Source organism: Pipistrellus hanaki, assembly GCF_964339955.1.
Source record: "Pipistrellus hanaki genome assembly, chromosome: 5".
Taxonomy (NCBI): Eukaryota; Metazoa; Chordata; class Mammalia; order Chiroptera; family Vespertilionidae; genus Pipistrellus; species Pipistrellus hanaki.
Genome location: NC_140507.1, coordinates 18,173,741 through 18,197,938, shown reverse-complemented (window position 1 = coordinate 18,197,938; position 24,198 = coordinate 18,173,741). Strand labels below are relative to the sequence as shown.

Sequence of the window (24,198 nt, the reverse complement as noted above, 5' to 3'; positions counted from 1 at the left end):
TCCCGAGTCATTGTCCAGGGCCTTGACAGCTGTAGGGAGCCCTGTTGTTCTGTTTCCTGCGGGACATACTTAACCCCTGCAGTCCCGGTACCAGTGTAGACACCAGCAGCCCTGCACACCTTAGGACTGAGATGCACCTGGGGCCCTTCACAGAGACATTGTGGCCTTACAACTTCACAACCGAGAGCGGACAGGGGAAAAGGCACCGGGGAAAGAGCAGGCCCCTCACATTTAAGTTGGGATGATGATGATGGTGCTGATGATGATGATGATCTTCCCTCTATGCTAGATACAACAACCCATGGGGCAAGGACCACTGTCATCAGGACTTTATTTTTTTAATATATTTTATTGATTTTTTTTTTTTTTTTTTTTTTTTTTTTTATAGAGAGGAAGAAGGGAGGAGAGAGAACCAGAAACGTCAATGAGAGAGAAACACCAATCAGCTGCCTTCTGCATACCCCCCACTGGGGATGTGCCCGCAACCAAAGCACATGCCCTCTACTGGAATTGAACCTGGGACCCTTGAGTCCACAGCCCAATGCTCTATCCACTGAGCCAAACCGATCAGGGCTGTCATTAGGATTTTACAGGTGATGAAACCAGCTCAGCGTTAGGTTTTGGGACTAACAGGGCTCAATCCCGTTCTGCCGCAGATGTTGGGAAGGAGGGAGGCTAGATGGTCTCCAAAAGACCCTTCCCACCCCTCCACCCCCCACCCCCACTTTGTGGTGAAGAGGAATTGCCCAAAGGCAGGGGTGATATGCGGGGAGGGGAGTTACAGATTAGGCATGAATTAGCATTGAATTCATCCTAATTCAGTACTGTTTTGGGCCATCTGATTAAAGTCTCTTAGATTTGTTCTTTAAATATGTAACAGAACAGCCTCATAATTGCATAGCATTGTCTTCTGATTGCATTTATATTTTTATTGTATTTTATCTTTAATGTTTTCTCGATTTGTGGTAAATGATACTGATTTCCCACTTAAAGTAACGATGCAGTTTCCTTTAATTTTTTTTTTTAAATAAGTGATTTGATTTAAAGGGAGGGAAAGCACAGCTAGAAGGAGGATTCTGAGTTCTGAGGGCCCCTATTAATTCCACTGATCAGTCTAGCCACAGCCAGCACAGGCACAGCCTTCCCCTCCCCCATCCCCACATCTCTCCCCCCCCCCCCCCCCCCAGAGCCCTGAGCTGATTCATGCTTCTTGCCTTTCTTTGATGCTGCCTTTTTCCTTGCAAACTCCGAGGAGCTCCTTAGAAGGAGGGGGGAAGCTCTGGGTTATAGTTCCCCACTTCTCCATTTTTTATTGCCCCATTGCATGACCAAATCACTCGACCTCCCTGACCCTCAGTTTCCTCATCTGTAAGGTGGTGGCAAAGCTGTTGGAATAGTGGGTGCTGGGCATCGCAGGGGTGATCTGCCCTGGGCTGCACCCTAAAGTCCTCAGGGCAGATGTCACAGTTCCCTCCTGACCTGAGGGGACACCCCGTTCAGTCCTTGTTCCCCATAGCTCTGTGCTTTGTGTTTCCATGCTTTCTACCTGAAGAGGCTGTTAATGGCAGCTCCAGGGACCACGCCCGGCTTGCTGACGAGAACATGGCCACGTCTAGCATACTCCAGGCACCTCATAAACATCATAGCATGAGTGCTAAGCCAACACTGACATTTACCTTATCTGTCTCTCTGCCTGCAGAGAGAGATAATCCCCGAGTTAGGAGACTGGTTTGCATTCCACAAATGGCCAAGACCCAACTGGCCAGTTCCTCTCATTCCTCTCTCTCCTGTTGTGCAGGAAAAAGAACACCAGAAAACAGCCTGATTTTTATGAGTTTGTATTATTTTAGTAATTTGAAAGCAATTTAAAATAAGAGGTGGGGAGAAACACCTGAAGACCCACTGTGTGACCCCGCAGTGGAGCACACATCTTGGGCCTGTCTCTCTAAAAGGAGTCAGGAAACCACCTTGAAAAATCACATCATGGCGTGCATGATGTGATTTATCTTTAAGGCTTTGAGAAGTGCTCTGCAGATTTATGCGTTATCGTTCCAGAATCAGTGTTTTCTGAAAGCAAATTTTAATCCCAACCCTTCCCTGGCTTAACAGTCTCCAAAGACTTCCATTGCACAAAAAAATAAAATCCAAACTCCTTACCACAGCCTAAGCGGATGCCTGGTTTGGCCTCCGCCCACCTCTTGCTTCACCCGGTATGACCTACTCCTCATATTTTGTGCACCGGTCATGCTGGCTTGAGACTCATCTCGCTCCACTTCTACCTCAAAGCCTGTGCACTGTGCTATTCCCTCTGCCTGGAATGCTTTTCCCCTCCCCTTTCCCTTTCCCCACCCTCACCTCCTATACTCAATCCCCTTCTTTTCTTTTGTGACTCAGATTTTCTCAAGGAATCTTCCCAGATGCCCTAAGAACAGCCATATCCAATAGAATTCCCAGCAATGATGAAAAAGGTCTAGATCTGCCCTGCTCAGTAAGGCAACCACTAACCACCTGTGCCTGTTGGTACTTCACATGTCTAGTGTGACCAAGAAGCTATATTTTTAATTAATTCAAATTTCAATGTAAATAGCCACCCATGGGTAGTTAGTAGGTCATCGTGATTCCAGAAAAGTCTGTGCTCTACTGTTACACTCATGGTTTCTTATATTCCTTCCTGGTACCTACCACAGCTTGTAATTTATATTTAGTTGTACAGTTGTTTAATCTATTCCTCGATAAACTGTGTGTTTCAGATGAACAAATGCTTTGTCTGCATTGCCCACATTTGGGACCTGGTACCTAGTAGGTTCATTATAAACACTTGTTGAATAATGGATGGATGGATAACTAAGTAGTGAAAGGAGATAGTTGCATAGTTTGGTGTTTCTGAAAATGAAGTGCAATAACAAAAAGAGTTAGCCCACAAGTCATAACAAAAAGACAAATTTGTGCTTATAGGAACCATACATTCCCTGTGCATAAATAAGCCTCTGGTGTGTAGAGGTGTGTGTTCAAAAGCATAAGTGTGTTTGCAGAAGTTTGCATTTGTGTAGCTGTACACACAAACACGTATGTCCACGGGTCTGCATGTCAGGGTGGCGAGGTGACTGAGACACAGACACAATCACTCTGGAAGGCAGTTTCTAAGTCGTTACTTTTATTTTGGAAGATTTGTCAAACTCCCCGCATCGCGGCAAGAGTCTGCATGATTAATAAGAAGCAGCTTTTTCATGAAATGCTTGGAGGTGGAGTTCTCAGCCTGTGAGATCTGGCCATCCTATTGACCTTGAAGTTTCTCTTGGTTAGTAAATGGGAAACGGGGGAGGGGACAAAAGGAGAAACATGCTAGGAACCAAGGGAAAGACCCCTCATCCAAAAAATGAAAAGGGATTAAAAAAAAATTTTTTTTTTTTTAACTCAGAAAACAAAACCAATTCACTAACTCCACTTTTTCTATTTTCCAACTTTCTACACCTCACTCCTGATCTTGGCTTTCCTGGCTGAACAGCATCCTATGAAATGGCACCAAAAGATGAGGGGAGTGGTGAGGAGCTGGGTTTGAGTGAGAGCTTACATGCTTTCAAACACAGCCCCGGGCTCTCCCTGCACAGCCCCAGGCAAACAAGACCGGTTATCTGCTGTTCCGTAGGTGGGTTTCCAGGACTTCCCCCACCCCTGGTCCTCCAGTCCCAGAAACATTCCTGCCAACATCACGTGTCTGTTACTTCCCTTTGCCACCTTCAGGCCAGCGGGGAAGACCCCCACCCACCCCACCGGCAGCCAACACCCTGAAATAAAATTAACACAGAATCTGATTGGTGAGCATGAGTTTGAACAGAGAACTCAAGAGCAAATCTGAAGATGCAATATGTGTTGAAGGCAGATGTGAACAAAAAAAGTCCCCACCCTTTTGCCACTAAGACAACGGGCAGAGAAAAACGGGACCGTTAGTGGGTGAGCAAGAGGCAGAGTTACCGCTAAGAATGTCATGATTTGGGTTACAATTTCCATTTTTAGCACCGTTAATGTGTTCAGTTACGTCTATATTAGCACCTTGTCCCCAGGCAGAACAATAAACCATCCAAACATTTTAAACTTTGGGGGAAACGGGGAGGGGAAGGTTAAAGAGAGAGGATCTGGTCCTGCTGGAGGAGGTGTGGACTTAGATCACCAGATCCTTGTCGATATCCTCTGCAAACAAGAAGAGAGAGCTGAGTTAGACACCAGGCCTGTGGGCACAAAGGCATGTTTACCCGAGGAGTCAGGGATCCCCCATCCCCAGGACCATGGGCCAGGTGACCTCCCAAGGTCACCCAGGAAGTCGGTGACTGAGCACGCTAGTCTCCCTGTCCCTGTTGCTTACACACATGCCACGTTATGTTTCCTCTTTCCCCGCTAGGTACCTGCCAGTTCCCCAATGAGACGAGGCAGAGTGAGCGCTAATGCTAATGCTCCAGGAAGGGAGAAAGAGACCGCCCGCCCGCCCAGTAGTCAGGAAGCGCTGAGAGAGCGAGGCTCACCCCACAGGGAGAGCTGACAGGAGTTAACTCAGCAGAGAGCAGAGCTGGGCAGAGGACAGAAACACAGATGACAGAAGCGAAAGGAGGGAGGCGGAGGCCAGCAGCCCCGCTGCTCAGACACTCACTCTCCTTGATGCCGAAGCAGCGGGCCCACTCGTCCAGAGCGATGTACTTGTCGTTGTCCAGGTCACAGGTCTCGAAAAAGCGGGTGGTGCAGTGCTCCATGGGGATGAGGGGTGCACGCAGCGGGGCCAGCTCGGTGTGGGACAGGTACCTGCAGGGGGTGGGGAGGAAGGAGGTGGGAAGGGCCTTAGGCGTGAGAAAGCTACTGGTCTGCTGTGGGACTTAGAGAGTAGCACTGCCCCACCTGAGCCTCAGTTTCCCCTCCATCAGAAGGGGAAGCATTAACCACGATGCCTGAGGGTCCTTCCAGTTTTGAGGGCTCATAACAAAGGTCTCTTGGTGTGTTTGTTTCCTAATTGGCTAAGAATGGGGGGAACAGAAACTTCAGATGAAAATTTCAGCACCTCTGCTATCGGTAGATCAAAATCTGGCATGAAGCCACACCTGTTTCCTAGGGACACACATTTTTACAGCTGCAAATGCACAGAAAGGGTCTAAAAAGAGCCATCGAACTGATGACAGTGCTGACTTCCGGGGAGGAGCGTGGGAAGGGACTGGGACTGGCAGGCAGGGCCAAAGGGCCTCTAACCTTCCCCACAGAGCTTTAGTGTGCTTATATAGGATGTAACTGTGAGAGGGAGGCCTTCTAGCTCTCACCCCTGTCCCCCTCCCTCTTCCTCCCGCTTGGCCTTGACCCCAGAGCTCATGTAGGATTTCCCCTTGTCCCTCAGAGCCCTCAGCTGGTTGTCCTCAGAACACTCTTCCCAAGGGGCTGCAACGTGACTCCAGTTTTCTCTCCAGTCCCCAGACCCTCACCGCCCCACCCAACTCACAGAAGGAACCGCAGCATTTGATCTGGAAGGAACCCCTTCCCCTTGTTGTGTACCAGCGGGAAAACTGAGGCCCAGGGAAGGGTAGGGTCCCGGGCAAGTCACCCCACAGCTCTGCAGCTCCGGGATAAGAAGAGGGGAGGCGGGGCCCTGGCCCAGGCTGGTCCGCTCTTCCAGATGCAAGTCCCTTGCAGCCCCACCTGGGAACTCCCCGCTGCTTCTCTCCCCGGCCCCTTCCCTGTGGTGGGATCCAGTCGCTCTGCCGGAGCTCCAGATGTTCCTCTGACTTTCCCCCTCCCTCCCACGGGGAGGGACACAGTTGGATCCCAGCCACGGGAAGAGCCTGGGAGAGAAGCAGCGGGGAGTTCCCAGAGCTCAGGACACTAAAGCCATGGAGATCACCAGCAGGGCGGGCAGGCTCTGGGCACAAGGTCTGGAGTCTGGCCTTCCTTCCCTGGAGGAATGTACGCACAAGGCCAGCACTCACAGGCTGAGGAAGGACTGTCAGACTCTGCTGACTTTCGCCTCTCCTGGCTTAAGGAGTGTGTCTTGCTTTCTCCCCTGCTGTCCTCCTCACCCCTTTCCCCCCAACTCCCCCCCCCCCCAGTTCTGTATCCTTTCTCAGGACGCCTCTCCTTCCTTCCCCAGCCTCAGGGCACCCTGTGGGCTCCAGGGCTGGGAGCATCAGAGGAGGCTGAGAGGGTTGTGGGCCGGACCGAGTGCACCTGCCAGCTCTGGCCCATGCCTGTGCACTCCGGGGCCAGGATGGCCCGCCCTCTGTGCTCCTGGGGCCTGGCCTTACCCGTCAATGGGGTGCTGGTCCAGCTGGCCGAACTGCCAGTGCACAGGGAAGATGTACATGTTGTAGTTCTTCTCGAAGTCCCGGGCCAGCAGCTCCACGGGGTGGTCTCCAGCCTCCAGGCGCTTCTCATTCTCGTGGATCTTCTTCACCTGTGGGGGCAGAGACACTGTGCGACACTGTCCAGGCCAGGCAGGGTCCCCTCCCACCCTCACAGGAGGCCAGAGCAGGTAGAAATCGGCCAAGCCCAGGGTTCAAAAAGAGGGAAGTGGCATAGACGGGGTATCAGCATCTCATCCACGAAGGTGGGGGCCTGGGTGATCTCCAAGGGTTCTTCACCACAGAGTCGCTGGTCCTGGAGGCTCAGGCCAGGGAATCTGCATTTTGTCAATACTCCCCCTCCCCCTCCCCCCCAATGCTTGATATGTCCATTAAAGTTTGAGAGCCACAGACCAGAAGGAAAAAGTACTAGGGTTGTCTGTGTCTCTTGTTGAACAGTGAGCTAAACCAAGTGAGCAGCAGGTCTCTTCACTACAGGACTTCTCAGAGCCTTTAAGGTGGGACTGTGCACAATGAGACTCCACAGGCAGCGAGGAAAAGTCTGTGTCAGCGCCCAGAATGAGGCACCTGTCAGAGCAGGGACCTGGGGGCCTAGCTCTGGGACTGGGACTGTGGATCTCGGACAGGCTGGGGCCAGCTCAGGGCCAGGCAGGCGCCCTGGAAACAGACCACCTACCCGCAGCTTCTGCTTCTCGGTCAGGAGGTTGTTGTCCTCGTCCCTCTCGTACAGTGTGACCAGGACATTCTTGAGCCAGTCCCGCATGCGCAGGGGGAATTCGGTCAGCTCAGAGTCCAGGCAGGGGGCGATGTCTAGGGTCCAAAATACCAGGGTGGTCAGCAGAGACCCCAACTCTCCCTGCCTGGGGCCCACAGGCTGGCTGGGCCTCTCTCTCCATCTCATGCCTTCATCCTACCGCCACTTCTAAAAGTGACCTTGGCACAGTGACTCGGCCTCTCTGGGTCACAGTTTCTTTTTTCTTTTCTTTTTTAATATATTTTATTGAGAGGAAGGGAGAGGGATAGAGAGTTAGAAACATTGATGAGAGAGAAACATTGATCAGCTGCCACCTGTACCCTCACCACTAGGGATGTGCCCGCAACCGAGGGCACATGCCCTTGACCAGAATCAAACCTGGGACCTTTGAGTCTGCAGGCCAATGCTCTAACCACTAAGCAAAACCGGTCAGGGCGAGGGTCACAGTTTCTTTACACCACATGAGCAAAGATCGGGTGTGGGGAAGAACGCTCTGCAAACAGAAAAGCTCAGAGGCATGTCTGCTGCTCCCTTGGTTTTGACCTTGTCCTTGTCCTTGTCCTTGACCTGCTGAGGGTAATGGCTCACTCCAGTGGCTCCTCCACCTTTCTGAGTGTTGGGCCTAGGACCCAGGCTGGTGATGTCAACTATTGGGAGGTGTTTGAAGAGTAACATCTGTCCATGATGTTACTATGCTTGGCAGCGGTGGGGGGAGTGGGGTATCAGGACTGTTTAACCACCAGAACATAAGTGATAATTATTCCATCCTGGTCTTCGGAACTTAGACTCCCAGAATGTTGCAGCTGGAGATTTCATCAAAGTCTCCCCTCTTACGGGACTTATCAGTGGTTTGCACAGAGAGAAGGGAGTCTCAACGTGCTCAAGGCCACGTTGTCAGAGCCTCTTCCAGCATCCAGGGCATGTGGTTGCCTGGGGCGCAGGGGTCTGACTTTCCCTCATCCTTGGACCTCTGGAGAGTCCCTCAGTGGTTAGGACCACTGTCTCCTCCCCCACAGCTGGGGATGGAAGAGGAGCTCGGTGATGGAAACACCGGGAGTTGGAGCCAGTGAGCAGCAGGCCCCAGAGGACAGCAGGAACCACGTGGTGAGAGGCTCCTTGGCACACTCCTCAGTCTCCCTGCCCAAAACTCCTACCAACATTCCCCCTTGTTTCAGGCCTGTGCCTTCTCACGCCTCACGCTGGGCCCCACAACTGGAGAGGTGGGCCGACCACGGGAGAGCCTGGGTTTCCCCTCCGCCTTTCTGCATTCTGCACACCTGAGGCAGGGGCGGGGCTCTCTCCAGGGCCATCTGGGGCCAGAATATACAGACACACGGCGTGGATGTTGTCTTGGCCGGAGAGCACATGTGGCCTTGGGTGTTTCAAATGATAGGGAAGCTGCCAACACTGAAGGAAGCACCTGAGCCAGCTGAACCTGCACCTGGCATCACTGACAGGAAGCCAGACAACACCCTGGCAGTTCTTCCCCAGACACCTGATTCCCAGGTTCCTAGAACAGGGCAGTTAATCATGTGTCTGAAGCGGGCGGATAGGAATATAACGGGATAAGAAGGCCAAGGATCTGACAATACTGAGTAACGGGGAAATTGACAGGCATACCTCTAGGTTAAAGCATTCAATATTTTAAAAACACTTTATAGTACCAGGTGGGACCTCATCTTTGCTTTACAATGTTGAAGCAGGAAAGACTTGGGTTAGCCCTAGAGAAGAACTTCCTCATCAATGGAGAAAACACATTCTCCCTGTTCTTGTGCTTTCACAGCTGCCCAGTGGTTCCCCGGCGATGTCCTGAATGCAGAGCTGACAGGAACCTACACATGGACAATCATCTCATTTTATAAACGGAAACCTCGAGGCTCAGAGAGGGGAGATTTGCCTGAGATCTCACAGCACAGGGGTGGCAGTGTCAATACCAATGCCAGTTCAGTGCTCTCTCCCCCAGTGGAGGCTGGAGGGCCCCAGAAGACTCACATTTGCAGGGTCCAATGTAGTCCAGGTGGAGTTTGTGGCCCTTCTTGGTGCCCTCCAGGGTGCACTTGGTGGCAAAGAAGTGGCAGGAAGAGTCAAAGGTCTTGTTGTCGTTGCTGCACACCTGGTGGCAAAGCATAGAGCATCTCACTTTCATTCCGAAAGCCCTGGGGTACCACCCTCCTCGCCCATCTCAGAGATGGGGACACTGAAGGCCAAGCTAGGAACTCGATTAGTCCAAGGTCATACAGTGAGCTAATGGTGCGGCTGCGACAAGAATTCAGTGGCTGAGTGGTTGAGCGTCGACCTGTGAACCTGGAGGTCACAGTTTGATTTCCCATCAGGGCACATGCCTGGATTGTAGACTTGATCCCCAGTGTGAGGTATGTAGGAGGCAGCTAATCAATGATTCAGCATTGGTGTTTCTATCTCTCCCTGTCCCTTCCTCTCTGAAATCAGTAAAAAAAAAAAAAAATAATAATAATAATAATAAAAAATATATATATATATACATGTATACATATATTTATTATATATATTTATTATATATATTTATTTTTATTTATTTATTTATTTTTTTAAAGAACCCAGTCTTTGGCATCCCAGGCCAATATTCAGGCCATGCTGAGAGCCACAGTTGGTCTCTGAGCAGAGGCACGACTGAGTCAGGGCTGAGATATGAGAAAACTGGAGGATGTGGATGGGTGAATTAAAGCTGGACATGGCAAAAGGCAGAGTGTGCAGAAGCATTAACCGGGAGGCTTTGGAGACTGGAGCTGCTCAGTAGAACCAGCAAGCCGACAGGTGGCTGGGCAGACCCTGTGTGTTGGGAAGGGCCCAATCCCCGGCCCCGCCTCACCCCTCAGTGCTCACCTTTTCAAACTCGCCAATGGGGGCGGGGCAGCTGGTGGGGTCCTGGCACACGCACATGGGGGTGTTGCTCTCGTCCAGCTCACACACCTTGCCGTGCTTGCAGTGGTGATTCTGGCAGGGGTCTGGGAGGGCAGGATGTGCAGTCACACCACTCGGCCCGGCCCACCCTCCCCACCCCAATCCAGTCCTATCCTTGAGCAGGAGCCCTCGCCTGTGCCCCCCACCCTGGGCTTTGGGCAGCTGAGCTTCCCCTCTCTTCTGCGGAGCCCAGGGTTGGCATTTAGGGGAGCAGTTAGCTCAGTATTGGGGTAAAAGACTCAGTCTGAGATCATGTTCAGGCACAGCTTGGGGTGCTGTAGGCTCAGTCTAGGGCCCCAGGATGCCATATGGCTCCCCTGGGGACCAGAGCAAGCAGTGTGTTCTGAGCTCTCGGGTGATCGATCAGTGAGGCATTTTTGGATTCTAGAATAGACTTTCTAGAACAATGGGAGAATGTCAACAATCATGGAGCCAGGAAGCTTCGAGGCCCAACAAAAACGGCCAAAGAAGCTGCAGAGGAAAATGGAGAAGGGCCCGAGGCTATGGGGAACAATGGAGCCGCCAAGCCTGGTAAACACCGGACGAGGTGGACGTGGAGGGGAAGGAATAGGATTCAGTGGAAGCCCCCGCGTCCAGCAAAGCTCCGTGCCCTCAGGATGAGAGCGCGTCCAGCCTTTCCTCCTGACGCTGGACTTGGGGATTTTAGTCATTTATTAGACGCCTGCTCTGCGGGACACTGGGCCCAGTGCTCTTATGCCCATCCTCCACAGCCCCGGGCCGAGGGGCTGCCCTCTGCATCATTTCCTGTTAGGGCTGGCGAAGCCGGGCCAGGAGCTAAGCAAGCAGTCCGTCCGAGGGTGCTCGCAGAGGGGCCGACAAGTCGAAATGCACACGTGGGTGGTTTTGCCTGCCAAGTCTAGGTTGGAGATGGAGATGTCAGTTTGGTGGCCTGGAGCCAGCGGCCCTAGCTCTCTCTCGCTCTCGCTCTCTCTCTCTCTCTCTTTCTCTAACTAACTCCATGGACAGCACCAGATATGTTAGGCCAGGGATCCAGGCCTCGGGGCTGCATGAAAATCACGTAAGCTAAGGAGTATGGAAGGTGTGCTCCTGTGTGGGGCCTGGGCTCAAGGAGAGGCCATCGCAGAGCTGGGGGACCAGTGACCCAGAGAGAGTGCGAACCCCCTCTGGAATCAGGGAGCAGCCGTTTCCAGCTGAGGACCTCCCTTCCTGCCGCTCCCAGCACGGACAGCCTGGCTGCACAGGCCTTTCCCGGATTCCTGAGAATATTCCCAACCTTTAAGTCAAAGCTGTTTCTCCTCCACAGCCTGCTCTGGAGGGAGGACTCGCCCCCCTCCCTACACACACACACACACGCACACACACGCACACACACACACACACACACACACACACACACAAACACACCCGCATTTCCCTAGAAAGGAACCTCATGTGGGCTGTCCTCATGCCCAGGCGGCGGAGGGCAAACACTGGATGTTGCAAAACATGGAGAAGAGACCTACTTTCAGCCACCACCTCCTCCTCAGCTTCCTCAGCACCTTCCTCAAATTCTCCTACTTCCACCTGGACGGGGTTGATTCCCACGGGGACCTGGTTTGGAGGGAGAAGAAGGAGATCATTGGCCCTGCCCCAGACCTGGAAGGAAGGGCTGCAGGCTGGAGGGGACTTGGCGGAAGCTTTAGGTTCCCACAGGGGATGGTGAGATGACAAGCTGGAGAGCTGTGCTGGGCCCAGGTCACCAAGCACCAATGCCAGCTCCAGAATTTAGACCTAATCTCAGCGCCCCCCTGTGCTGGCTGTGCCCTGGATTCTATCCAGAGGCGTCCGGAGACCACCACCAGGGGTATTAGGGCAAAAGGCAGTGCCAAGCCCACTACCCCTGCCAGCAACACGGGCAGCTCCCCTTTTGAAGGCTGGATGTATGGGGAGACCGGGTAATCATCTAAGAAAAATGGTCTCACAGCTTCAGAAATAAAAGCTTTCAAAATTATAGCTTCCCCTGCAGGGTTCCACTGACGTTGGGAAGCATCCGGGAGGCTGTTGAGATTAGAGGATGTATAGGGTTTCCATCTGTGCTGTGTGCACGTGGGGTATAAGCGCCCCGATCCAGCAGGAAACCCGCTGAGCCAGTCTGGGTTCTGGAGGGAAAGCACGTGGAGCAGGGAGGGCCGGGAGCCACCACCCACCTACCTCGGACACCTCAGCCACTGTTTCCTCCACCACCTCTGTCTCATCAGGCAGGGCTTCCTGCTGCTGCTGGGAAGAGAAAATGGGGTTCAGAGAGGTCAAGGCCAAGGCCGGCTTCGCCTCTACACTGCTTCCGGCCTGGAGCACTGAAGCTGGGAACAGCTCATGGGAGATTTCCCAGGCCGTGCCTAAGGGACTGCCTGGGTGGGACGACCTGGCAAAGGAGAAGCCAGACACAGACCCCATGGCACTCCGAGCGCCTCCTGGTTATGCCATCCATCTGAAGTCTCTGTATGGCTTTGGTTTGGAAAGCATTCCCACTGCTTCAACTCCAAAAAAAGTCTGCAAACCACAGGGGCAGAGCAGATGGGGAAGCAGACCCGAGGGGATGGAGGGCACCGTGGGTCTGCACAGATGTCACTCTCTTCCCCACGTGTGTGATGTGATTGTGGTGATTATTAGGCAATTCCTTCTCGCCATGTCAACGAGGAGTAGGCAAAAAATAAGATAACGACTTGGAGACCGCTAGCTGGCTGGGGCTGCTTCTAAAAAGAATGTTAACCTTGTCAAAATGTTTGCCAAAATCTACCCACCCAATCAGGATTGCCAGGGTCTGCCATCACTCATGGCTAGAGGATAAGAGAATCCCGAGTTGAAAGAAGCTATTCCCTCTGCCTGCCCACCTTTCTTCACCCTTCCTCTGGCCAAAGCTTCCCATGTAGCTTTGGGCAGCCACCCTGGCCCTCTGCATGGCTCTCGGAGGGACCATGTCAGTCAAGGGACCCTGCCGGCACCCACCTGGCCAGGACAGACCCAGGACCTGAACTCAGCCAGACTGGTGCTCCTTTTTTTTAAAAAAAATTTTTTTGGCACATTCTCTCAAAAAGTGAAAACTGTTGGAGATCTATTCAGATGGCAACCTCTCCAAGACTGTCCATTAGTTCTTACCTCCCAGTCCTGGAATTTCCTTTATCTACTCCTCCCCACGGCCTTTGATATTATAATCTACCTCTGTGTCCTCTTCCCCCCTAATTTAGTCAGATTGCAGCCTGTTGCTTGCAAACAAAGAGCTCTCAGGGATCCAGAAACTGACCCATCGCCCTCCCTGTGGCTGGACCCTCAGCACCGCTCCCCCTCAGCCAGAGCTGCTCAGGTGGCACAGTGGTCTACACCTTTTAAAGCAGTCCTCGTCTGCTTCTGAGAAACTCTGCTAAAAAGCTCATTTTATTACACGGAAATCTCTTTTCTCCGAAATCTACACCTAGTGGCCTTCATTGCAAGTTTTATCCTGAGCCCATTAAAAAATATTTTAAAAAATATAAAACAAATAGCTTGAGATGAGGGAAGTCCCTGTGCCCTCTGAGCATCCAGGGCTGGCAGGTTCGATGGCCCTGAGCTGGTGGCGGGAGGTGAGACCACGCAGAGATGCTCTCCGGTTACTTACAGGGGCCGCCAAGGCCCTGCCGGCCAGGCAAAGCAGAAAGAAGATCCACGCCTTCATGGTGCCGGGAACCCTGCGGGGGGAGAGAGCTCAGTGAGTAGGCTCCTTCTATTGCTGAATCCCAGTGGCATACAATATAACTTACTATTATTTTTAAGTTTTTACTTATTGATTTTTAGAGAGAGGGAGAGGAACACAAGCCAACTGAGCTGCCCGGCCAGGCCTACACGAGAATTTTAGATGGACATGTTCTATGATAGCGAAAGACGTGGAAAAAGCTGCTTCTGCTCAGTTCTCTTTCCACGCCGATTACATGGGAGCGTCTTAGTTGATGCTGAGGCACCTTTAGCACCTAACACTCATCTACCTTCCTTTTGACCAGAGAGCAGGCCCTGGCTCAGGGCCTCCACGGGAAACTATTTCCAGTTGGAATTCAGCCAATTGTTTTGTCTTCCTTGTCTGTATTTTTATAGCTTCCTTTTACGATGACAAAGGTACATAGACTTTTCCATTTATAGTAGTGATACAAAGTCTCCCTTCTCAGTACACTTATTTGAAGTTTTTAAAAGGTGATCAGGAAGATAACTGGCCAGTTTGCCAAGTCTGGACAATGCTAAGACATATCCTGCCCAAGGGGCCTTCAGTTCTAGAATTAGTCTCCTGTCTCCTCCTCTCCCTCTTCCTCCCACCCCCGCCCCCTTCCCCTCTGCAATGGGAGAAGTTAGCAGGCCACAACCTCTTGCCAATTTGCCATTTTGAGACAATGAGGTCTACCCTGTAAGACAAAGAACAATAGTGTTGGGCCTGTGGCATGTGAGGGTGGCCACGCTCTTTTCCGTTCTCCCCAGAAGGGGCAGTTTTCCTCCGGATCCTGTAGGGAGACTGTCCAAATGCGAACATGTGCTGCGTGTTCTCTTCCCCCTTCACGGCTGAAGGGTGTGCGTTGGATCTAGGAAACTCTCCTGCCCTAGTCACTGCTAAGACCTCACCCCTTCGATGCTGAACTCTGGACTCTCATGACTGGTAGGATCCGGAAGCAGGACCCCCTCCGGCAATTCCATGCCAACTGTGCCATCCCTAACAGAGGGTCCGTGGTGAAGACATTCTGTTTCTTGTTCTCACTAAACGTGCTTCCATTTTCAAACTCTTCCTCAGACTGATCTAAATTCGACTCACCCAGGCTTCTTCTGATCACCCAGGCCTCTTCCCCCTCCTGTGGCAAAGCAGAGCAAGCACAGCCCCTCGGCTCCCAAACCACTCTTAGGCAAGGGGAGTGGTTGCCCTGTCTTCCCTCTGTCATCCCCCCAAAACCTCCAGATCAGGCTTATCATCCCTGGTTCTTTCCAAGGCCTCTCAGCTGGCCAAGCACCTTGGAGGTGTGGAAAAACCACTCGGCTTGGAATCAAATTCCAGGGGTTCTTATTCTACCTCAATGATGTTTTAGTGACTTGGCAAAGCCCTCCATTCTCTCTAGGCCTTGTGGCCCCCTTCCTTTAGTTGAGAACGTTGGACTAGGTGAGCTTGGAGGTGGCAGCTAGGTCCTTACAATGCCACAGGCACACGCTGGCGTGGTACCCAGTACCAGCTCCGGCACCAGCATCTTCACTTGGACTCGAGGACAGTGTGTGAGTTGCAGGCAGGAGACAGCAGAGTCCCTAACGCTCCTTTGTTAGATTAAAATAAACACAAATCTCGCCTCCCGCTTCCTGGGGTGTGCATCATAGAAAACTAACAAAAATGTAAAGGAATGGGCCAGGGGGCTTGGCTCTGCTTCACCGAGGCCCTGACTCCCAGGGAAGTCCCGTCTTCCCTTTCCAGGCAGTTTTGGGAAGGTTCCCTCGGCACACAGTTGTAGGCTTGTTCCTCCAGGCCTAGGGGTGGAAAACCTCCCTTCTGGCCTCCCCATTTGGAAGACACAAGTCAAACACCTCCTGCATGTGGCTTCTGACGGACGGCGCTGGAGAGAAAGCGTCAAAGAGGGACTTGTCTGAGGCTGTCTGAAGTTGAAGGCCAACGTGAGGCTGTGGCGAGGGCAAAAGAGGCACCATGTCTGGGCCGCAGTGACAGAGAGGTGCGGTCCCTGGAGACAGAGCTCAGCGAGGGCTGGAAATGCAATAAGCTCGGGTTGGAGAGGCAGGAAGACTGGTCTCCAGAGTCCGTGTGCTTCGTCAGAGCGGAGGAACCCTGCTGCCTCTCCGACCAGAGAAGGGCTGGGGGCGGGCTCGGCCACCTGTCCTGCCCCATCACCTCCTGCACTTTCCCAGTGGCACACTCACCCTCTCTGCCTCCTTGCCCGGCTTTGAAGCCAGAAGAGAAAAGAATTCTAAATCCCGCTGTGCTTTATAGCAAAGGCCTCACTTACACGCTGTCCCCTCAGAGCCTCTGACACACGACAGGCAGACGGGTATGAGGGGGTCCTAGGCGCACTCTCTCGGTAGGGAGGCTGCGGTCGAGAGAGAGGAATTCATGTAACATCCAGGTCAAGGCATTGGGGGGCCTGATAGGGATGATGTTCCGAGATTGGTGTAGACGTAGGGGAGGAATTCAGAAAGTGAAAGCATTAAGGAAAGGACCCAGCCTGGCAGGAGTGGCTCAGTAGTTGAGCATCGACCTATCAGCCAGGAGGTCACTGGTTCAGTCCCCAGTAGGGGTGTGCAGGAAGCAGCCGATCAATGATCCTCTCATCATTGATGTTCCTGTCTCTCCCTCTCTCTTCCTCTCTGAAATCAATAAAAATCTATTTTAAAAAAGAAAAGGACCCCAAATCTTGGAGGACGAGTTGTTTTCCAAATGTTGGGCCCCGCTTGGCGCCACATCACCAGTCCCAGGTGATGGGACCGAGGGAAGCGGAGCAGCCGAGCTGTTGTTGTTCTTGCACAGCTGCACACACACACCCCACCCCCTCCCGAGAGCCATGCAGTCCATCTCCCAGGTTCTCTCAGGCACCACTGGCCAGCGAGGCCAGGCGCCCATCCTGCAGAGCTCATGGACAGTAACCTCAGCAAAGCCAGGACACAGGGTCCAACCCCGACATTCAGCTTCTCAGCTGTGCACACCTCCTTTTGCGAATCCAACCTAGGCCTGGTGAAAATGCAAACACCTTCCTATAAACGACCAGTATTCAATGAAAACTCCCTCCTGTGTGTCTCCTGAGTTAGTGATGATGCCTATGTTTACCTTTTCGAAAGTGTTTTCACAATCCAGCATCCCATTGGGGCCTCGTGGCCAGTCTTTCCACCCTATGACACAGGTGAGGGAACTGAGGCCCCGGAAGGGGTGAGCCTGCCAAGAGCCCCAGGTAGTGAGTGGCGGGGCTGAGTGAGGCCTCACGGCCCCACTGTATCTCTGGCTGCCCTCCACCTCAGTTTCCCTTGGCGGCCGCTCCTTCCCAGGTGTCCACCCGAACGGGGCCCAGCTGGGCTGTGAACTGGCCGAGGGGCAGGAGGAAAGGTGGCCCGGCCAGAAGAGGAAGAGGAGCTGTGTTTTCCTTGGCTGAGTGGTCATCAAATGCAGACTCGGCTCTCCCCACCCCACCGCGGCTGCCACCTCTGGTTCGGTACATCAAGTCCCTTCCTTTGCCTTTATTTGCTCTGGAGATGGCTGAGAACCCGACCCTGGCTGCCAGCGGGACCCGAGGCTGAGGTCACTTCTCTCTCTGAAAGGACGCTGGGGGTGGAAAAGTACAGCCAGCCCCCGACTCATCCCCCTCACACAAAATGGGCTTCCTCCGGGTCTCCCTGGACGCCGAGGAGTGGCTGAACGTCAGAACTGTGGGGAATCTGAGTCATCGAATTTTGGAGATGGAACATCCAGGTTCAAATCCTGGCCCTGCTACGTAGCAGTTGCATGACCTTCGAAGGGTGACCTTCACTCTCTGGGCCTCAATGCACCTCTCCATCTGTAAAACGGAAGTAACTCACCTACCTTAGGAAACTCAAGGATGATACACATGAGGGAATCCGTAGCTTAATGTCATTTGGAAGAGCATCTTAGAACCCAAGGATCCCAGAGTCTCCATCCATCCCCCCCCCCCCCCCCCCCCGCCCCGGAGAATCCAGGGCAGGAATCCCAGAGCTTTGTGGCCAGGAGAAAGGCAGTCAGCGTGGAACAAAGGAGACATTGCTCCGCTGGGTCCCGGGGAAACCGGCCCCGCCTCCAGGCTGGCCTCTAAGAGGGGGCCGCTGACGCAAAGCAAAATGAGCATCTCGCTCCCACTGTTTGGCTTGGAAACAAGGCTTCCCAAAACACACGTTCGTGGTAAACAAGCCCAAAGAGAGGAAAACAAGTTGAGAGGCTAAAAAGGAACCCGTGGGCCAGGCCTGCCAGGGAGCTGGGACTTGGAAAGAGGGCCGGGCCACGCCGGAGAGGCGCCACGGCGGCCCGTGAGGCCACCCCGGCACTCGCAGGCCATGAGCCGCACAGCCACTGGAGTCCTGAGATCGAGCCTTGGCGATGTGGCCCAGCTCACCGTGCAAACACCTGTCCTCTCTGGACCTCACCGACCCACCCATCTGCACAAGGAGGAGGTGGTTTAGATCCGTGGTGTTCAGAATTATGGTTGCCAGGGGGCCCTTCCTCTCAGGGACATCTTCTGGGGAAGTCCAACATATGAAACAGCTAACACCCTTCTGCATTTGTTGAAACATGTGAATGTATTGTTATCTATTCAATAAACCAGCTTGAAATTAGAACACAAACGTCAATAAACATGAAGTGGAGATAGGGCTGGAAGCCCTGCACACTCGGACACGTGCCTGGGTGCCTAGGAACACACGTTGAAAACCCTGGAGCAAGGTGGTCCCTACGGTTCCTGACTTCTGAGTCAACTCAGGCAGCTGGTTAGGAACATCGCCTCTCCCAACTTGCCCCTCAACTCGGCTCCCACTCCTAATATTTCTTGCTGGAAGGGAAGAAGGCAGGGGAAATCTTAGGGTGTTATAGGTGCTCAAGCTTAGGATTAAAGAGGTTCTGAGGCAACTCAGAAATAGCCCCGGCATTATAAACTGATGAACCAAAAGATAGATATAGAGACAGTAAAGCAACAAGCAGACTGTCAAATTACAGCGGGGAGGGGAGGGAAATCTGGGGGAGATAAGAGATCAACCGGAGGACTTGTATACATGCGTATAAGTACAACCAATGGACACAAAACTCTGGGGAAGGAGGGTATGTATGGGGGGACGGGGGGGAAGAGGGTAATGGTAAGATAATAATTTAAATTTTTAAGAAAAGGAAAAAAATAAAAAAAGAAATAGCCCCGGAGTTTGGGCCTGGAAATCAGGCGTCTATCATGCCACGTATCACTATGCCACGTTTCACAGTGGTTAGGAGCAGCCCAGGGGTGGAGCTTCAGGCTCTGCTCCTTGGCTCCCCCTAGGGGCCACTGCTGTTTCCCTGTGACCACAAATGGAGGGGATGAGAAACAACATCCAAATGTCTAGTCCTAAAGACAGCAAATACGTGGCATATGGGCCTCCACCTGCTCCTCCTGTGCATGTGGCAGACATTACTAATCAATGATACGATCTTTCCCCATGAAGTCGAGTAGCATCTGAATCCTGAACAGTTCTTCTGACAACCACTAACCATGGCTTATGAACTTCACAAGCCATGTGATGAAACCTCTTTGTCATGTTTCTGGTTTTAGAAACAGAACTCTTGAGGGTCAGAGAGGGGAAATAGCTCACTCCAGGCCATTCAGCAAGCGGGTGGCTGAGCTAAACTACCAGATATTAATCTTGTTTCGTTTTGTTTCTTTTTTCATCTGGTCAATCTGGAATCCTAACGCCACAACTAACACAAGATGGTTCAGAGGGATCTCCTGTTGATACCAAGCTTCTGAAAGAACCCAGATCCAGAGAGAGTTTGTATCCCATCCATATTTCCCCTCCAGACATCCAGCTCTATGGCTTGAAGAGGGGGAGCAGAGTTAATTTCCTGTCTAAGACACCTCCTCCTGGGTGAAGAGGAGGCTGTTTTTCTAGATAATTGTGTCAAGTCACTGCTTGCTGACTCTGGCCCTTCTCAGCCCGGCCATCCCTGATCTCAGGACTGGGGCTGGGAGTCAGGCTCTGTGATGTAGAGAAAAAGTAACTTCATTAACCCCCCTGGTCAGTGAAAGCTCAGCAGCTCCAGCTTCCCTCCCGCCCTCCTTTAAAGACAGAGGCTGGGGAGGGAGTCAGCAGGAAGCGAAGAGCAGCTGCCTATTAGATACATGGCCAGGCTGCCCAGTGACAAAGCCATGGGGGTTGGGATAGGCCATGGCAGGCAGCAGAGGAGAGGACATACTGCGCGTCATCGGTGGGGCTTGTTGCCTAGAGGGAGGTGTGGGGACATGAGAACACACTGATCAGATGAAAAATAGAAAAAAGGCAAGGTGAACATCTGGATATTTCCAAACGTCTGGAAGGTTGGCTCAGACATTTTGCTGTGTGTCCTTGAGTGAGTTATTTCCCTTGCTGAGTCTCAATTTCTCTACCTGTGAAATATAACAGTGATCTGGTGCTGTATGTATGTATGTATGTATGTATGTAACGTATCTATCTTCCCATCGTGACTTATAGTTGTGTGTGACTGTGCACATCTATATATGTGAAGTTGCCCCTGTGTGCCTGTGTGTGTGTCTACCTGACTCAGCGTCTCTCTGTTTCGGCCTGTCCAGGTGAGGGTAGAGTTTGCAGATGCATCAGGATATTTGCCTGGAATTTGTCTGTGAGTCAAGGTATCGGGGATTTGGGTGCATGACCTCTGGGTCTGCTCATGTATTGATCGGCATTTATTTTTAGCTGTGCCAATAGGTGCCTACTGATGAAATAATGTGTGTACTGAAAAAAAAGGAAATAAAGTGTATACTCTGAATCCTCGCGGGTGTATGTCTATCCCTGTTTATCTCGACATACTTAGCTGCCTATCTAAATAGCACCCAAAAACAAACATTCTCCTGTTTATGTCACATCCTCAGCTCCTGCCTTTCTCCCACCACCCTTTCCTATTTATAGCTTGTTTTCAGCAAGAAAAGCTGCTCTTGTGAAGAGCGAGCCCCAGCCATCCTATGGCTGACAAGTCTCTACAGATGGATAAAGATTTTATCAGGACTGTTATGCAATCCAAGTTGCTAGGGCCCCTCCTCTGTTGTTTTCTTTTTTCAACTCGGGGAACAGGGGGTGCTCAAAATGTAGGCCAGCTCTTCCTTCCAATGAAGGCAGCATCTTGGATTTAGGTTTGCAGGACTTCAGAGCAGGAAGGGCAACTAGAGACCAGCTAGGCTAGATTCCCCATTTAACAGATTGAGAAACTGAGGCCAAGGGATGGGAAGGATCTTTCCCAATGTCACTCACTGTTAGGACCCACTCCTGCTGGTGCCTGGACCAACGCTCAGTCAACACTGGAGGATACAATGCTCTTGGGAAATACTCAAGAAGAGGCCTGAATCAAAATGAATCTACATACTGTGTTTTTAATATGGCTGTCTGCACTTTTAGTAAGATGATGGAGCTGCCCTCCCCCCCAAAATAAAAAAAAGCTGGGAACGATCTCTCCAACCCTTTGGATGCCATAAATCTATCAGTTCTAAAAAGCGGTGCAGTACGTGGGAGGGCCACATTTTAGCAAGTGCTTCCCTGCGCCGTATCCCGTTTCGCCCACATAATTTCCCTGTCAGGTGGCTGTTGCTACTGCTCTTTAACCAAGGAGGAAACGGGGGGCTCCGAAAGGAGAAGTCATTAGTTCCAGGTCTAATGGCATCTTCGGGGCAAGGGTGGAACTAAACTCAGGTCTTCAAGACCCTGTCTGGGAAGCTTATCACAGCCCCATAGCTGCCCTGGGGTCCTGGGAAGTCAGCAGGGCAGGGCCTGCAGCCTGCTTTTTTAGTTTTGGGGATGCAGTGGGGTGGGGGACATTCAGACTGAGCTTGATGTACTCTGGAGTGTTCCCAGCATCCCCTCCTAGCCAGCAGGCAGAAACCCTGAAAAAGGTTACCGTGGCAACCCGCATTCCTCCCACAGTGAGTCAGGCAGAGAAGAGCCTTTCAGTGGGTGGGACTTGGAGAAAGTTTCAAAAGTTGATTCCTTCTCCAGCACCCCCGCCCCCTCCTCCCACCCCACCCTCCCTCTCTCCCTCTGCTCCTGCTTTGTCGATGTGGCAGCTGATGGCTGAGTTAACTCTCTCTTCCCCCAGCCATTTCTATGTCAAACTGTTCATTCTCCTGCACATATACATTAGATCCCAGCCCCCATCCACTCATCTCCCACACCGTGCCCTCTGGCTATCTATTTTGCAGGCTGTGCATCCATCTGACAGTATTTTCAGGTTGCCAACACCCTTTTGTGCTCTATTTCTCTCTCTCTCTCTCTCTCTCTCTCTCTCTCTCTCTCTCTCTCTCGCTCTCTCTCGCTCTCGCTCTCGCTCTCGCTCTCGCTCTCTCTGCTGTTCACAGTGTTCTAAGGGGCTTGCAGATGCCTTGAAGCCCATTCACGGGTGACTCTGTGGATCCCCGTTTAAGAGACCTTCCTTTGAGAGTCTCACAGGATGTCAGCTGTCCCACAGCCCCTCAAGGCCAACCCTTACTTTACAGACCGGACACTACGTCCAGAGGCGTCCCTTACCCAAGACCACACGCAGAATGTGTGCTAACGTCTGCCATCCTGCTTCCTTCCGATGTGCTTCTCACACCACCCTCAGCACCTGGGGTGTACAGACACTCAGCCCTGATTGTGGCTGCTGAAAACTTTTGTCTCTTTGTGCTCCGTGGAGGATGATGTCCTTTCCCGGGGCAAATGAGCGCCTCTCTGTGCGCTTCTGGGCAGACGGAGCTTTCTGGAAGACCTGTCTCACGCCAGGGCCCCTTTCTCTCCAGGACTCAGGAAGCCCACTCATCAAGTCAACCAGCCAGTGGGGCCAGCAGGGAAAAGACGGGAGGGGCATCATCTGAAGAAGACCTAACACCCTACAGGCGCAGCACGGGTCCTCTGTAGGGTTTGGACTTCTCAAAACCGGGAGGTATGTGTGTGGAAAAACTGCCCTGGAATCTTCTCGGTCTTGCCTTTTCCCTTTCCCCTTCTCCGCACATCCCCCCACCCCATCCCCCCTACCTCCCCACATACACACACACACACACACACACACACACACACACACACAGCAGCCTACCTTAGGTCCAGAGCCCTGGCTGGACCATAGCAGACGCCTAAGTTCAGATCTAGACTCTCTAAGCGCCACTGCTAGTGGTTGTCTGTGTTTACACCCCGGGGAGTGGTGGGGGGAGAGTAGCCCAGGGTGGGAGAATGCCCAGTCCAACACTCGGGGCCTCTGGAGTCAGTGTGTGTGTCTGGGGGGGGGCGGGGGGGGGGGCGGGCAAGAGATGTGGATAAGGGAGAATTCAAGGGAAACAGGAGCCTTCCAGAAGGTGCTAATTAAAGGTACCCCCACCCCCCTCCTTAGCCTTCTGGAGATCAGCTTATTGTTCAAAGTCCCTCTTAGAAAACAAAGCCCCTGACCAAGACCCAAGTCCAGGAAGTTTCTTCTGGAATGGGGAGCCGGGCGGACCCTGGCTGCCGGCAGGTCCCCTCTGCAGCTGCGACCAGATCAGATTCCCAGGGAAGGAGACGGCTGCCACATTTGCAACGGGAGCAAAGGGGACAGGCAGGCAGCCTCTCAAACCAGACACAGAGGGAAGACTCCCTCCCAGATACAGAGAGATTATTTTCTGCAAACCTAGAAGTTACGCTGCGATTGCACCTGAAAAGCAACAGGCAGAGAGTCCGGAGCCCCTGCCCTCGAGGGGAGCCCAAAGGAGATGCGCACCCCCCCTCCCTGACCCCGATCCCCAGGACAGCTTCCCCGCCCTGTGCAGGCACTGGAGGGGTGAGCAGGGGTGTAGGATGTGGAAGGGAGAGGCAGGGCAGGGTCGTGCATACCTCAGTGGCAGGCAGGCAGCAGGCAGAGTGCGCTCCGACAGTCTGAAGGTCTGCGGGAATGTGGAGGGATTTAGAGCTGGGCAACAGGAAACCACTCAGAGCTCTGGGCTGGGGAGGTCCCTCCCCCTCCTCTGTCTCCTCCTTCCTCCGCCTCTACCCCCACCCCTAGCCAAAGCTGTCTCTGTCTTCCATTCCTCTCTTCCTCTCCTTGTGGTGGGCTGTCCTGACCAGACTTCCCAACGCTGCCGCCTGCCTCCTGGGTTCTGGGGCTGCTGCCTAAACAGACTCACCGGGTGCCAGGGCTGGAAGGGCCTTAGGAATCACCTAGAACAGCCTCCTCCTTGTTCAAAGGGGAACCGAGGCCGGGAGGGGGCAAGGGATTGCCCAAGGGCCCCCAGGGGCAGAGCCAAAGCCAAGTGTCTAGATTTTATGACAGCAATCTTCACAGGAGCCCAACACCAGGCCATGCCGAGAAGGGCAAAGCAACTGAAAGGCCTTGTCTGCGACAAAGGCAAGGCCAGAACTGGCCTCTGTACAGACAAGAGAAGCTGCCACTGGTGGCGTCCTCGCTGAGGATTTGGTATATGGTCTAAAAAACAACAGCACTGTTAACTCTAGTTGCATCACAAATAGACACATAAGAGGTTGGGT

At 52.6% G+C, this 24,198-nt stretch overlaps 1 protein-coding gene across 4 annotated transcripts; it reads right to left on the bottom strand.

Annotated features, from left to right (window-relative positions):
* Positions 1–3,133: 3,133 nt before the first annotated feature.
* On the bottom strand, positions 3,134–23,830 carry SPARC (secreted protein acidic and cysteine rich). Of its 4 annotated transcripts, none has more exons than XM_084884069.1 (10): positions 23,548–23,830; positions 13,637–13,706; positions 12,196–12,261; positions 11,508–11,595; positions 9,946–10,067; positions 9,076–9,196; positions 7,006–7,139; positions 6,273–6,421; positions 4,643–4,791; positions 3,134–4,188 (listed from the first exon to the last, which is right to left on the bottom strand). In XM_084884069.1, exons 2-10 carry the CDS (start codon positions 13,691–13,693, stop codon positions 4,160–4,162), a joined length of 915 nt encoding a protein of 304 aa, XP_084740195.1. In that variant the 5' UTR covers positions 13,694–13,706; positions 23,548–23,830; the 3' UTR covers positions 3,134–4,159. The 4 variants fall into 4 exon arrangements, with proteins under 4 accessions (XP_084740195.1, XP_084740197.1, XP_084740196.1 ...); XM_084884071.1 differs by having other exon boundaries at positions 12,196–12,258; XM_084884070.1 differs by lacking the exon at positions 23,548–23,830 and adding an exon at positions 22,781–22,861.
* Between the last annotated feature and the right edge of the window lie 368 nt (positions 23,831–24,198).